General features: G+C 36.1%; 1 protein-coding gene across 40 annotated transcripts in view; it reads right to left on the bottom strand.

The window, feature by feature from the left end:
• The window catches only part of LOC308265769 (regulating synaptic membrane exocytosis protein 1), a gene marked incomplete at both ends in the record, with an annotated part of 229,736 nt that overhangs the window by 193,062 nt on the left and 22,955 nt on the right, over positions 1–13,719 (bottom strand). For 29 of the 40 annotated variants that reach the window (XM_080699636.1, XM_080699659.1, XM_080699675.1 and 26 more), the window contains one exon: positions 13,071–13,170. The exons of 1 other annotated variant lie outside the window; for it this stretch is intronic. In XM_080699636.1, the coding sequence (XP_080555762.1) occupies positions 13,071–13,170 (100 nt within the window). Of the gene's footprint in view, positions 1–982; positions 1,014–9,522; positions 9,578–13,070; positions 13,171–13,719 lie in introns of those variants that run through there. 10 more of the 40 variants (XM_080699641.1, XM_080699663.1, XM_080699674.1 and 7 more) reach the window with 2 other exon arrangements.

The raw sequence follows: 13,719 nt of genomic DNA, 5'->3' as shown, positions 1-13,719 counted from the left end.
TTACTCAAGAAGCCCCTGATGGTGTTTGACTAGCTTCCATACTACACGAAAGTATAAGATACAAGACATGAGTTGCCAAGTATATTTTTAATATTTATATTCTAATAAGTTAAAATTAGTAATAATGTTATTTAACAATAATAAAATTGAATGTTAAGAAAACAACTACTGCAAATTTAAATATTTAACAGTCAGACTTGATGAAGGGGATTTGGGGAATCACAAAAAGCTCTGTGGATTTACTTTAAATAAATTAATAGACATTGATAAATTAAAATGCTATTTAGTGAATATCTCAACAGTCACTATTTTGATATTTTCTAACTTCGATGATGATATAAATTTACATAAATTTAGGTTTTTGTTTTTAGATTACAGTAAGCTTCAGGGTCCAGAAATACTCCCAAATCACCATGAAGCTCAAAGGCAACTTTATCTTTTGTTTCTGCCTTACCCTGATGCTATGGACCAAAAAGGAAGTTAATAAATTAAAATTCCTGAAACTTCAAACAACAGCAAAACACATGTGCTCCCACCACAGGCGCGTGCATGCACACTCACACACACACACACACACACACACACACACACACACACACACACCTTTGTGTCTTAGAATTATAAAATAAGCATGTTCATGGTCTCCAGGAAAACTCCAACATATGGTATCATCTCAACTCAATGATAATAAAAATGTATCTGATTAAAAGTTTCCAAGAATATGGACTACAAGACAAAAAGCTGTCCATTTATAATAGTTTAGAAAGAAAGAAATTTAGTGCAATGATAGCTTGATGCCTAATGATTGAGAAATGTCTCCACCTGAATCCAAATATAGAGTAGTAAAGTGTCTTGGATAACAAATCATAGAACTGACGAGCTTAGGGAAACTTTCTTTCCCAACACAATTACTATTCATGAATAAGAATCTGGGGAGCGCTGCACAAAAGAGGGAATATTTTACTGCAACTTTCCAACTGACCAGGCTTCCACATTGACACTGAGTATTCCATTCACGTGGGAGAACAGGTTGTCACGTGCAAAGCCTCGGAATAACCAGCCAGGGAACCCTGTGGAAAAAATTGGGGTTTATTTGCTTTCATTGTTTGGGGACTGATGTTAACCACAGGTTTAAGAAATTGTAGTGCTGGGCTTGTTCACAGTAGAGACATTATAAGAACCCATTCTAGATGAAATAACTCTGATAAAAGAAAATGCTAGTCTTCATCCAGACTCAGTCATCTCTAGCACAACAGCATTCATTTGTAAATTCTAAATGTCAAATCAATTTCTACCTGCCTTTGCATCCCCAAGTAATAGAAATGAAAATATGTAGAGCAATCATGGTTTTTTGATATAAATAAGAGCAGTGAGATGATAGTAAAGATCAATTGCAAGGGTATAGACAACAAAACAGAAGTGCTTATGAGGTATTAATACTACTTATTTTTAAATATGCTATTAATCTATGAAAAGTAGAAAATATATTTATACTTTAGTAAACATTTTTGGTAACAGAAACAGATATCTTGAAACTATACCCATTTCAAAGCAAGTCACTGTAAATATATTTTGCCTGTTTTTTTAGTTTATTTTCATTTATTTATTTATTTTGGTTTATATGTTTTGTTTTTATTTGGCCTATGGAAACAAATAATAAATAGTTATATAAAAGGACTTTACTTTTAAAGCTGAAAATTCCTGGATTGGCAGTAGGAAATCACTAAGTATATATATATTTAAAGAGCATTTTATTTTCTGCCTTATTGTTCTTGTGAAAACTGCGTAAGTGTTCATATTCACAGACCTTCAGCATTACAGCCACAGGAAACTGGGTTGCAAAACACTGCAAGGTCACTGGTCTATAGCTCTGCCGCAGTGCAAAAGTAGTCAAGCCCTGCGAAGGCATGTCCCGTCCACTGCGCTTCCATTCTCTCTATGGTGGAAGTCAGCCAGTCAAAGCTTATCGCAGATATCGGTAAGGGTAAAGAAGCAATACTCACAAGTGCATACAGATGTAGAACAACTTTATTATAAATCCATATAAGTTAAAGATGGCCAAAGACTAATGTGCTGACTGGAAAGAGGCATCATCTTTTAGTTTAGAACAGTGGGAAGTCACGGAACTGGACTTGGTGTGCTCAGCTTTGTTTTCTCTGATTTTTCCTAGGTGTTCTGCAGGGCAATCCTAAACTTGCTGGCTTGGCTAGCTAAATCTATGGCCCCATAGTGAGCAGTCACAATGAACTTCCAGCAAGCACACACCAGAGAGTAGATCCGCGAATACGCTGCCCCCAGATATTTTTGAAACATTTAAGGTAAGGCCATAAAGGCACAGAAATCTTTGTGAGGAATATGCAGCAAATCAACTTAGATTTTCTAAACTGTGGCTCTTGACTAGTGCACTCCATCAGACAACCATGCACCTGAATGACACTCTATTTCTCGATGCCCCCTTCCCAAGTTTCTCTTCATCACATTGCCCTTCACTGTTTATGAAATCAACTCTGTGGATTATGGTAGTGATGTTATTCTGATTATGTGAATTATACTGTAGCTGCTGATTATCTTCTACATGAAAAGACAGAAGAAACAACTCTCTTGTGTCAGTATCAGAGTGCACACTCCAACACCGTTGTTGTTATTATGATATACATTCTGTAACCAATAAGATTTTCCTCAAAACACGAGTTACAATGTTGATAATTAAAGTTGTAGCCTGTTTTTCTACCCTTACTCCTCACCCATCTCTTTTAAGTCTTTTACATGTATCTCATAATGTTAACGTTTTTACATTCTTATAGCTACCGTAAACCATTTTTGGGGTATTAAGTTAGGTTTTAAAATCAGACTAAATACATAGTCACAGTTTGTTTTTTGTAACTCCATTTTCAAAAAACAGATTTTTTTTTTCCATCCGACAATTTCAAATTACCTTTGATGTAATGGGAATTAACTAAAATGGAATTGATGTACAGGTACTAGCTTAACAAAAGCTTAAATAGCAAAATATAGTGCAGGGCAAGTTATCTCTACCCATTTGGGAATCTTGCCAAAGAATGAGGAGCAAATAAAAAAGATCCCTTATCATCTGGCCAAAAAAAAAAAAAAAAAAAATCACAGAATCTAAGCTCCCAGATTTTATTCCTAGAAAAAAGCACACCAGGCCCTCGTTCATAATTTTATAGTTGAAATCATAAATGAGTTTCTCTAGCATTCAACTCAGTAAGGCCTTAAAGATGTGTACTGTAAAAGAGAAAAAGAGTTGGCACAGACAAACACACTGACACCAATGAGAATTTACAAGAAGGGGGGGGGGCTTAAGAATAAACAAACTGGCTAAGTGTCTAGCTGCCTTCAACACTGTGCTGCTGTGGGTAGCTCTATTAACATAACTGGATGAACACAGCCATCTAAAGGGTTACGTATGAACACAAGAGGAAAGGGCAACATATCGATTTAGAGCAACACTCAGTAGACGGCAACTCGAAAAATTATAGTATGTAAACTTTTATTAAAAACAAGCAAAATCCTCTTTGTAGCCTTCCAGATTGAAATGAAAAAAGGCAGATAAATGCATAATTCCAATGATAAAGGCTTTAGTTAAAACAAATAGCATGTAAACTACAAGCTGGTGGGAAAATAGTATATTGAAAAAGCCAGTTACCTGAAATGAGGGGATTAGTAGCTAAGTTTTTAGAATTACAAAATTAAATCATTCCTCATCAGTGCAACAAAAGCCAGAAAAATACAACTGTTCATTAAATACTACAACAATAATTTGAATTGAGCATGTATTGAAGATTAAAAGTACTATACATATTCTTGATTTTCCCCATTTTCTTTTTATATTTCCTGACATAGAGGGTTCAGTGTTCTTTGCATAATTCTATAGATATAGTGCCAAACTGACTTGTAAAGGTTTTTAGTCAAAATTAATATCTCTTAAGAACTAAGACAGTGAACAAAGCTATCTTTGCTAGAGGATTATGTAACTGATTAATATGTGAAATCTGATAGTATTTTGTAAAAGAATTAAAACTAAATATTTTTAGCACTGATATCTAACATTTTATGACATTAAGACTCAAAATTAAAATTAATCTTTGAAATATTTTATTAAAAAGGTTAAATTGAATATAACTTTAACAGTATTAAATAGTAATTTTCATATATTTTCTAGCACAAATTTTATATATTCACAACAAAGTTTTCTGAGTTGAAATAGTGCAATGTCACTCACAAAGACACAAATCTTTAACTCATTTTTCCCAATGAAAAAGTGCATATTTAAGGTTGATCTAATAATTCTACCAATATTAATAATATAAGATCATTCTATTGAATGTGATTTCCATAGAGACAAATCTGAATTTCAGGTAAAAAACTGACTAATCACAGCAATATTCAGCTTGAGAAATACAGAACCCATGAGAAGTACCAAACTATTATAGTAATTGTAATAGTTTCATCATTAAGAAAAAACATATTTACCTTTTTCCACAACATAAAGAGACATTTATTTTATGTATACATACATAAAATTAAAGATTGAGCTTCATTTTAAAGTAAAAGAGCCATCCCAATTGCCCTCCTAAACACAACCTAATTTTTATTTTAATATATTTGCTTTTTGGTATAAAATGTTTGTTAATCACATTTTAATTATATGTGTAAACAATTTGGTTTAAGATAATTTTTAATCTGCATTCTAATACTAACACTCAGTTTTAAAGCAAGAAACTGGGTATTATGCTAACCTGAATATCTGCATTATTGACTATTGAAAGGGTATAAAAACTAGACTTTGTAATTTCAATTATTATCAAGAAGGTAAAGTTCTATTAGCTTTTGTTTTTCTTTTTGCTTTTACCATTTTTCGTCATACTGAGGACTAAACCCAAGGACATTCAACCTCCAAGCCACACCTCCAGACCTTTTTTTTAAAAAATTTTGTAACAGTGTCTTGCAGGTTGTCAAGAGTCTTACTAAGATGCTGAGGCTGGCCTGGAACTTGTGGTCGTCCAGTCTCAGTCTCCCAAGTACTAGGATTACAGGCATGGACCACCACATCCAGCTTTATTGGTTTTTCAAAGTTACATAATAATAGTTTTGGTGACAACACACACACACATACACACACATAAGATTTTTTGACTTACCACAATCTTTCTTTGATATGATTATCATTGCAACACATTTTTTTAAGATCAAACATCCAGATGTGTGCTTAGTTCACAAACATCAAGACTTGTACCTATCGTAACTTAGCTTTGTTTAGTCAGCCAGGACAAATGTGGAAAATAAAGTAGTATGTTCAGACATTGCACAGAAAAATCCAAAGACTTTTTAAAGCAAAACTTCCAAAGATACAATCTCCTCATTACAAACCATATGCTTCTTACCAATACTCTAGAGCGTCTTTCAAATTAAAAAAGATATCTGGGGCTCTTACTCTGTCCTTGCTGAACAATTCTAATTATAGTAAAATCTCATAGACTACAACAAACCTATTAGAGAGATCTCCATAAGAAAATATCTTCTCTGGGAGGCTGAGACTGGAGGATCGTGGTTGGCGGACAGCCTCAGCTACCTAGTGAGGCCCTCTGCAACTCAGTGAGACCTGCTTTCAAAATAAAAGAATAAAGAATAGGGCAGGGGGTGTAGCTTGGAGGTCGAATGCCCCTGGGTTCCACCCCCAGACCCGCAAAAAAAAAAAAAAAAAAAAAAAGAAAGAAAATATCTTCTCAAACCAAGATTCCTAGATTCCTAAAATCTAGGAATCACAACACATTGTTGAAGAAACCTGTCATCAAAAGGAACCCAATCTCTGCCAAGCCATTCTCAACAGAAATAAGCCCTGCCTAGCCCTTCAGATACATAGAGGAAACAATGTTGGTCCATATAAAGTACAGTTCCCTATATATTCAGAAAGCACTCTTATTTTTTTTAATTTACAATCATTTCTAAACCCTTTGCTTATACCAATGTATCTAATCATCATTCATATAATTTCTGGAGGTTTACTCTCAAGAAAGATATTTTGGTGTGATGTAAAATGGCATAGTACATGAAAATATCAAAATTTTAAAATATTATTGAAGAAGAGCAATTTGAAGCTGGCTTTGGGTTTACTCCCTAACCACAGAACAAGACAAGATTTACCTTCATGTAATATTTTTCCATCATGGAATGTCAAGTAGGTAAGGATTACAATGTGAATTCTCTGAGACCTTTGATATGATACATAATTACATTTAGGAGATACATGCATTCTTTAAAATTGTAGGTAAAATTATGTGTGCATAAGTGTTTCTCTGCCAAGTCCACTGCTTCCTGAATTTCTCTGAAGCACCATGATCTTTCCAAATTAAGACAGATGGTTAAAAGTTCTGGATGGAAAAGTGACTTAGGCTGAGGCATTACTATATTGCCTCACCTCATTACTATATAGCCTCATTACTATATTGCCTCACCTTATTATGATTGTAATATATACTATATTACAATCACCCTCTCATGCAGGTCCTCTGCCTCAGCAGTATTCTTTCATTACCATCCCTATTTAAGCCAGCACTAGGAAATCAAAAAAACATACTCAGAGGAAATGAGTTGTGTGACTACAGGTGTAAAGCAAGGCAATTAATGTCAGAAAGCACTTTCATGAGCTATGAAGACTGTAATAAATCATATTTTAAAAAAGCCTTTAATATAGGATCCAGGCAATAGAGCAATACTATTCTACAGATATGCTGATAGCTCATCCTAATGAGTGCCTTCAACAATTTCAAGTATGTACATTAAAAAGGAAAATATAGGAAAACAGTTTTAAAACTTTTTATAATAAAAATAATTTACTAAAAATTATTATCTTGAAACAAAATACAAGTAAAAAAAACCTGTTCCAGTTTGTATATATTTTGATGTGGCAAGGCTGATAGCATCTTAACTACTAGCAAATCTAATGTATATGGCATGCTATATTATTGAAACATGTTTGTTAGAACTCATCAACTAAAGTAAGCTCCCTTTTCTGAATTCAGTTTTGAAATATGTTCAGTGTTTATAGTTCATTACAGTAAGAATTTATCACCTTGTTCTTTAACATTCATACAATTCATATCAAAACTCTTGAAACAAGTAATTTATTAACTAAGCATTCCAAAATTTTGGTTACATTTCTATAAATAATTGACCAATCCACTGTCTACTTGAAGCAGGTTACATACAGTATCTCAATGTATTTTCTAGCCTACAACTTACTGGAATGATAAGTGTTTAAAAGTTATCTAAGTTATTAATTCTGTCATATTAAAAATAATTGCTAATAATTTCAATGATTTCTCTACTTCTATAAATTGACACACTTCTTCCCAATCTCCCTGGCTTTAGAAAGCAGGGAATAGTATGTGTTTAGTTAATTTATCAAAAGTGTCTATGGACTGTCTGAATTAGTCTGGGGGAGGTATATACTTGCTGTTTACTGAGATTAACTTTGTCTTTATTTTTCCAATGACTTCCATAATTTTTTAACAGAACTCTCCACATGAATAGTCACAGATTATACTTTGAAATGAAAATATCATATTCTCCTTGAAGATATTTTTAACTATGTACTAAAAGCACCACATAAAATTACACGCTGGAAGACACCTCAGCAGATAAGCTTCGAGTGGTGGAGAATCTCTTTACTAATAAAGTTATGCCTTCACAAATCTATATGTAAGTTGTACTGGTTCCCCAGAGCTTGACAGAGAAATCAATCAGTTTTCTTTCATTTCTAATGTGCACATGATGCATGGGGCCATGAACCATCATTACCTCAGCCTTGCTCTTATAACGGTGGTGGTGTCTATCATTAAAAAGACACTAAAATAAGCTGGGAGTGGTGGTGCAAACCTGTAATCCCAGTACATGGGAAACTGAGGCATGAAGGATTACAAATTCGAGAACAGCCTCAACAAGTAGTGAGACTTTCATCAACCTACAGAGACCCTGTTTCAAAATAAAAATAAAATAGGGCCGAGGGTATACCTTGGAGGTAGAATCCCCCCCCCCCCCCCCCGTTCAATCCCTAGTATCACAAAGGAGAAAGAAAAAGAGGAAGGAGGGAGACCCACTAAGATGACCATGAATAGAAGATTTGTGATCTTTATTGACTAACAATTACCAGCCATTCTATTTGATTTACAATTAAATTCTTCTATTCTCATTCAAGAGCATATTTATTCTATACTTTAAAACATTAACTAGCACCTGGCAGGCAGCAACCCAACTCATACTTTTGTGAGTGGGACTTGGCTCTTTTCCAATTGCTTTAGATTCTGCAGATTGGAGTTGCCCTTAGCAGGAAGGAGAGCTCTTGAAAGTCATTTGCAGAGAAGGAAGGCAAGAACTTTCTTCAGCTGCCCTCAGCAGTACCCGCTGAACCTGCCAGGGAGCCAGGGAGCAGCGAGGCCAGCTCAGGCCCTGGCAGGAAGCACCAGAGGCCTCAGTGCCTCTGCATTGAGGCTCCCCAGCTACAGCAGAGCATGTGGCTCCTGCCCCTCGCAAGGGGCACAGGCTAACAGCCCTTGCCAAAAACAGGCACAGTGGAGCCAAGAGACATACCAGGTTCATTATTAAAACGTCATAATCTTCCTTCCAGAACAAAAAAGTGTTAAACCAGTACAAAAATAAAAGAGCAGGGAGCTGTGCCCCCTCCTGTCTGAAGGAAACTGCATTCCTTTAAATGTTTACTAACAGTCTTTTCTACACAGAAGGCTTCCATCAGGTGATTTTGAGCACCATAAATATGTTATGCCATGCCCACTGAGAACATCAGGAGTCATTTTACAAGTTGGCAGAATGAAAACAAAGGCCAGAAGATGCTAGCTACTTTCTTTGCCCAAGGTCATATACCCAAATCTCTGGCCCCAGACTCTGCCCTCCCCTTCCTTCTTGGGCCTGGGCTTCCTCTTTCTCTGAACAGTTTTTCTTTTAGCCCCTGGCTTAACATGACACAGAAACACAGGCATTTCCACAGACGTTCTCTGTCATTAGGACTGTTGACTGGGAGAAAGCAGGCCTCTGCAGCCTTTGTCTAAACACTTGTAAAGAACTATCTATATAAACTTATATCTATTTTATATTAAACTGTAAAGCCTTCTAATTTTAGTGAAGTTCAGTAAACATGAACAACAAATGGTCTCTGATCAGAGAGGGGGAAATACATCCTGAATTAACTATAAATTATACATAGGTCGAGTTTAGGGTTAAATATACTTAAATGTATACAAATTAACGCAAATTACAAATTAATTAATTAATACAAATTAACGTTTAAAGCTTAATGTCCTATAGTGCAACTAGATAATTATTATATTCTAATTTATTCAATTCCCATTTCAAAGTAAAATAGTCCTTATTCTTTACTGATAGGATCTAAATGATGCATTTAAATATCTTATTTTTAGATAATTAAACAACAAATTATACTAGTATTACATTTATCCGGAAGATTAATGCTATAGCTTAGGTTACCTGTTCCTGAGTGCAACGTATAAAGTAGTAGAAACTGCAGAAACCCAGCAAACATAAAAACAGCAGCATCGGAACGGTTAATCAACTGCTGCTGGCATCAGATCACTGAATTCCAGCTAGCAATGGCAGCACATCCACAACACAGCAAAAAGAAAAAAATCCACCAAAATACGAAATATTAAATAAAATTTCCTGAGGTCTTGCATTCTAAATCCAGCCCCAAAGAGCCTGCAGTGCCCAGCACTATACAATGGTGGCACCAAACAAGGCCATAAGTGCTGCTGTCATCAAAACAGACCTCTGCAGTGTGCAGAATCCCATTGATTACAGAATTAATCTGTAGTGCTCTGTGCGGTTCTAAAGTGATTCTCACTATAGCGAACACAAAGCTCTGCCAGCCCCGCAATTAACCATTTCCTAAAGCAAATCACAGATGATGCTACCTTCCTGCAGCCAGAGAGATGAAATGCTGTGGTCCTTTTCCTTTATAGCTAGCAAAGGAGAAAAGGCAGATGCTCAAGAGCTCCTCCTGCTAGTTCCCCAATGAAAATTCACTGCAGTTCCATGGGCTAAGACAACAAAGCTGAGCAGACCCCACTGACTTGCAGACTCCAGAACACTCACCTGCAAAGAGTTGGTCCCATGATCAATCACCAGTGATGGCCCTGCCGAGCTATGTGTAACAGATCATTCCTCTGCAGTCTCCGGACAGAGGAGTCTCACTCAGCCCAATGAATGGCAACAATGCCACCAGGAAGCTTATAGCAGAAGCATAGCGTGACTCTTGGGGACACAGGCGAAAGTGCTTCTCCAGCCTGTTCCGGTAGGGCCAGCCTACTGCTGATAGTGGCTCTTGTCCAGGGGACAAAAGGACAACCCCAAACAGGTTTGCCAGGGAGTTGAGGGAGTGCCTTGCATTTCTGGTATGGATAGAGATGCTTATCTTTGATGATTACAGATGCATCATTCATTGTATTATAGACTTTTCTCCTAAGACATAGAATAATCATCTTCTCGAAGTTACCTACATTTACTTTCTATCTGTTCCTATCTTGTATTAGAAAAGAAAAAGTAGCAATGTTAACCACAAAATTAGTTGGTTTGATTTTTTATTTCCCCCCATTACATTTTGTTGAGGAAAAGTACTTAGTTTGCCGAAACAATAAGAACCACGATCTACTTCTCTAATCCACTATAGATTATTTACTGAGTAGAAGTAGACAGCTCTTAGTTTAAATCAGAGAATGAATTGGTCAAATTATAGCAGAGGGAGAATTAGCAACATCATTCATAAATTTAAAACACATATACTGGGTTTACTTAAATTGTATGTACTTGTCAAAAATAATTATTTGATAAGGAAAAAAATGATGCCAAGCCAAGGGCCATTTCATCGTCACAATCAAATAAAAATACCAATTCAAACAAACAAGCAATTTGAAACCTTTTTCTCTCTCTTATAAGAATGTATTTTTAGTTTCCACTTAGAATATTTATTTCCCTTTTCCCAAGCTTTTAAATATGCTTTAAACTAGGAGGATGACACATGAGGATTACAAGTTTGAAGCCAGCCTCAGCAACTTAGTGAGGTTATCAGTAACTTAACAATACCTTGTTTCCAAATACATAGGGCTGGTGTTGTAGTATTAATTATCCCATATTACAAATGAGACTCAGAAAAGCAAATTAAGTAGCAGAATTAACAGGGCCACATGGTTTACAAGTAACAGGGTTAGGATTTGAATTTGGCTCTGTATGATATGAAAGCTCATGCATGAACTTTACAGTTTGGTTGTTCTTGTTTTGTTACAGTTTGGTTGTTCTTACAATTCTTTATGCAGTAACCTCAAAGTTGTGCAAGGTTTTGTTGAAATGCTAGTGACTTACTGCTTGGAGAAAACTGTGATGGTGCTGGAGGGGCCTGAAATGACTTATTTCTATTTCACACATTTGGAGTCTGAGAACTTTCCAAAACAGCTAATACAGATCATATGTTTACTCAACTTAAGTTTCTTTCATTATGGCATTGTCAAAAAAAATGGTATAATCTAATGAAAATTGCTGGGCCAGTGAGTTTACAAGCAAAGGAATGGAAGGAGAGTCAAACTTTCAACAACGATTATAATCATTTCCCATAATAGAAACTACTTCCATATAATTTCCTTTAACTGAAATTAAATAACTCCTGAGCTCTTTGGGCCTACACAGGCTCAAGGCAACTGGACAAAAACATCTTAAGCACTATGATCTTTGCTTCTGCCTCAGCTTTCAGAGTTTTCTTTTTTGTATTTCTCTCTTCCTATTACTTTTTCTTTTGTTCGTTATCTGGTACTCTCTAATTTTAAGTTATAAAATCATTTGGATACTATTAATCTAATATTTACTCCATTGTCTCTCTCAAATTTGTATTAATTTGGCATGATTATCTTGAGTTGCCTTATTTTATATAAGAAAGTTTATTAGGTGGTAGCAAATTATATTTCTAACAGGAAATCTTCAATAAATAAAGCAGGGTCTCTGAAATGGCATTCATGGCTTTTGAAAATTGCAGACTAAGAAGACTCAACAGTAGAAGAAAGTATTGTTGAGCTTAGTCTAGCATCTCCTTTCATTCATTTCTGGATACCACATACTATGAGATCATGCAGAGTTAACAAATGTCATTCTCTAAAGACATTCTCAATATAAATATAGGGAAAAAGTCTATCTTCATTTTATCAATTCAGAAATGTATGTTAATAAAATTTGTTTATTTAAAATATGTTATTTTAAACAACTCTGTCCATCTTGAGACACACATCCCTCTGGATTATCTACTCCACAGCCTAACACTTGGATGAGAATCCACAGCCACTCCAAAGACCAGCAGACTGACTTTTCCTTGGGAGAGAACACAGAAAACCTAACATCAGTTCCAACTGTGAGCTTGCTTTACAAATAGACCATTTGAGCTTGTAGCACTGTAGCCTAGGTCAAGGCCTGAGTCTGTAGAAGTTTAACTTCTTCCCCAGGAATCCAGAAGCCCTTATTTTGAAAAGTGTCTCTTTTTAATTGCTTTCCAGGCATAATGGCTCCAACTTTTATATGTTTTCCATGCTTGGTGTTACCATGAGATAGTAAAGCATGGAATATATTGACTGCAAAACAAAACCCATGCACAAATAAGCAATTTATTTTTCCTTTTCTCACTTTCACAAAACACTGACTTTCTAGTCTTTAAATCTTTCTTGACTTGATTACTACAGGAGAATATAAATCACAGAAGTATGAATAATCATCTTCAATCTTTAGGAGCACACTGTGTATTTCAGAAATACAGATTAAAGATGAAGTTGGTGACTGAAAACACTGGTCCATTAAGAAAATGGAACCACTTCACTAAATATCTGACACAAAGAATGAGGACATTTAAACTGGAAAAGAAATACGGTCGGGGGAGTTTGGGGGAGAGTGTCAGGTACAGACTTAGGTAGAACGTAGAAAAGAAAGAACTTAGGAAGAGAAACAAAGTGGATTTCCATCCCCCAAACTCCTCATCTGTCGCTTACCGGCACCTGCTCGCTGGGCCTTGAATGTCCCCACTTCGGAATCAACAGACCTCACTTCTTCCCACCCTTCTGAAGAGACAGGTATCCCAGGGGCACACATGACAGCAAACCCGCAAAGCAATCCAGCCCGAGAACGTCCAGACTTTCTGCTCAAGCCACTCTCTGCTGCTCAAGATCTTATCTAAGAAGAGTGTGAAGTGCGTCTTCCATCAGCCCGCTCATGTCACTGAACAACAGGAGCAGCAGAGAATGGAAATGGAAAGAAAACATTGGTGCAAGCCTGGGAAAGTCTCCTTGCATGACTGACTCAGGTCACTGCAGGCACTGTGCAGCTACCAGAAGGGTCGCTTGGATGGAACACCATGTGCAAGCCTCCGTGGGCCCGGTGGTGTGAAGACTGGTAGCATTTACTGAGGAGAAGCATATTGGCATCTCTGCTGGGTTTTAACCAGATCCACAGGATTCAGGAAATAAGCTCTCTGCCAGATGACACGATGCTCCTAGCCATTCCTTCTGCTTACTGATCTCCCAAATTACTCTAACTAGTGTCCTTTGTCCTGCTGTGAGCTTATTTGTGGAGAGGGCTAAATAAAGGATTTTTATGACAATGAAATGGTCTATAACACATAGAATCATTTCTGGAAAATAA

This window comes from Muscardinus avellanarius (genome assembly GCF_963383645.1).
Source record: "Muscardinus avellanarius genome assembly, chromosome: 8".
Taxonomy (NCBI): domain Eukaryota; kingdom Metazoa; phylum Chordata; class Mammalia; order Rodentia; family Gliridae; genus Muscardinus; species Muscardinus avellanarius.
The sequence above is the reverse complement of the archived record's forward strand: the minus strand, read 5'-3'. Positions and strand labels throughout refer to the sequence as shown.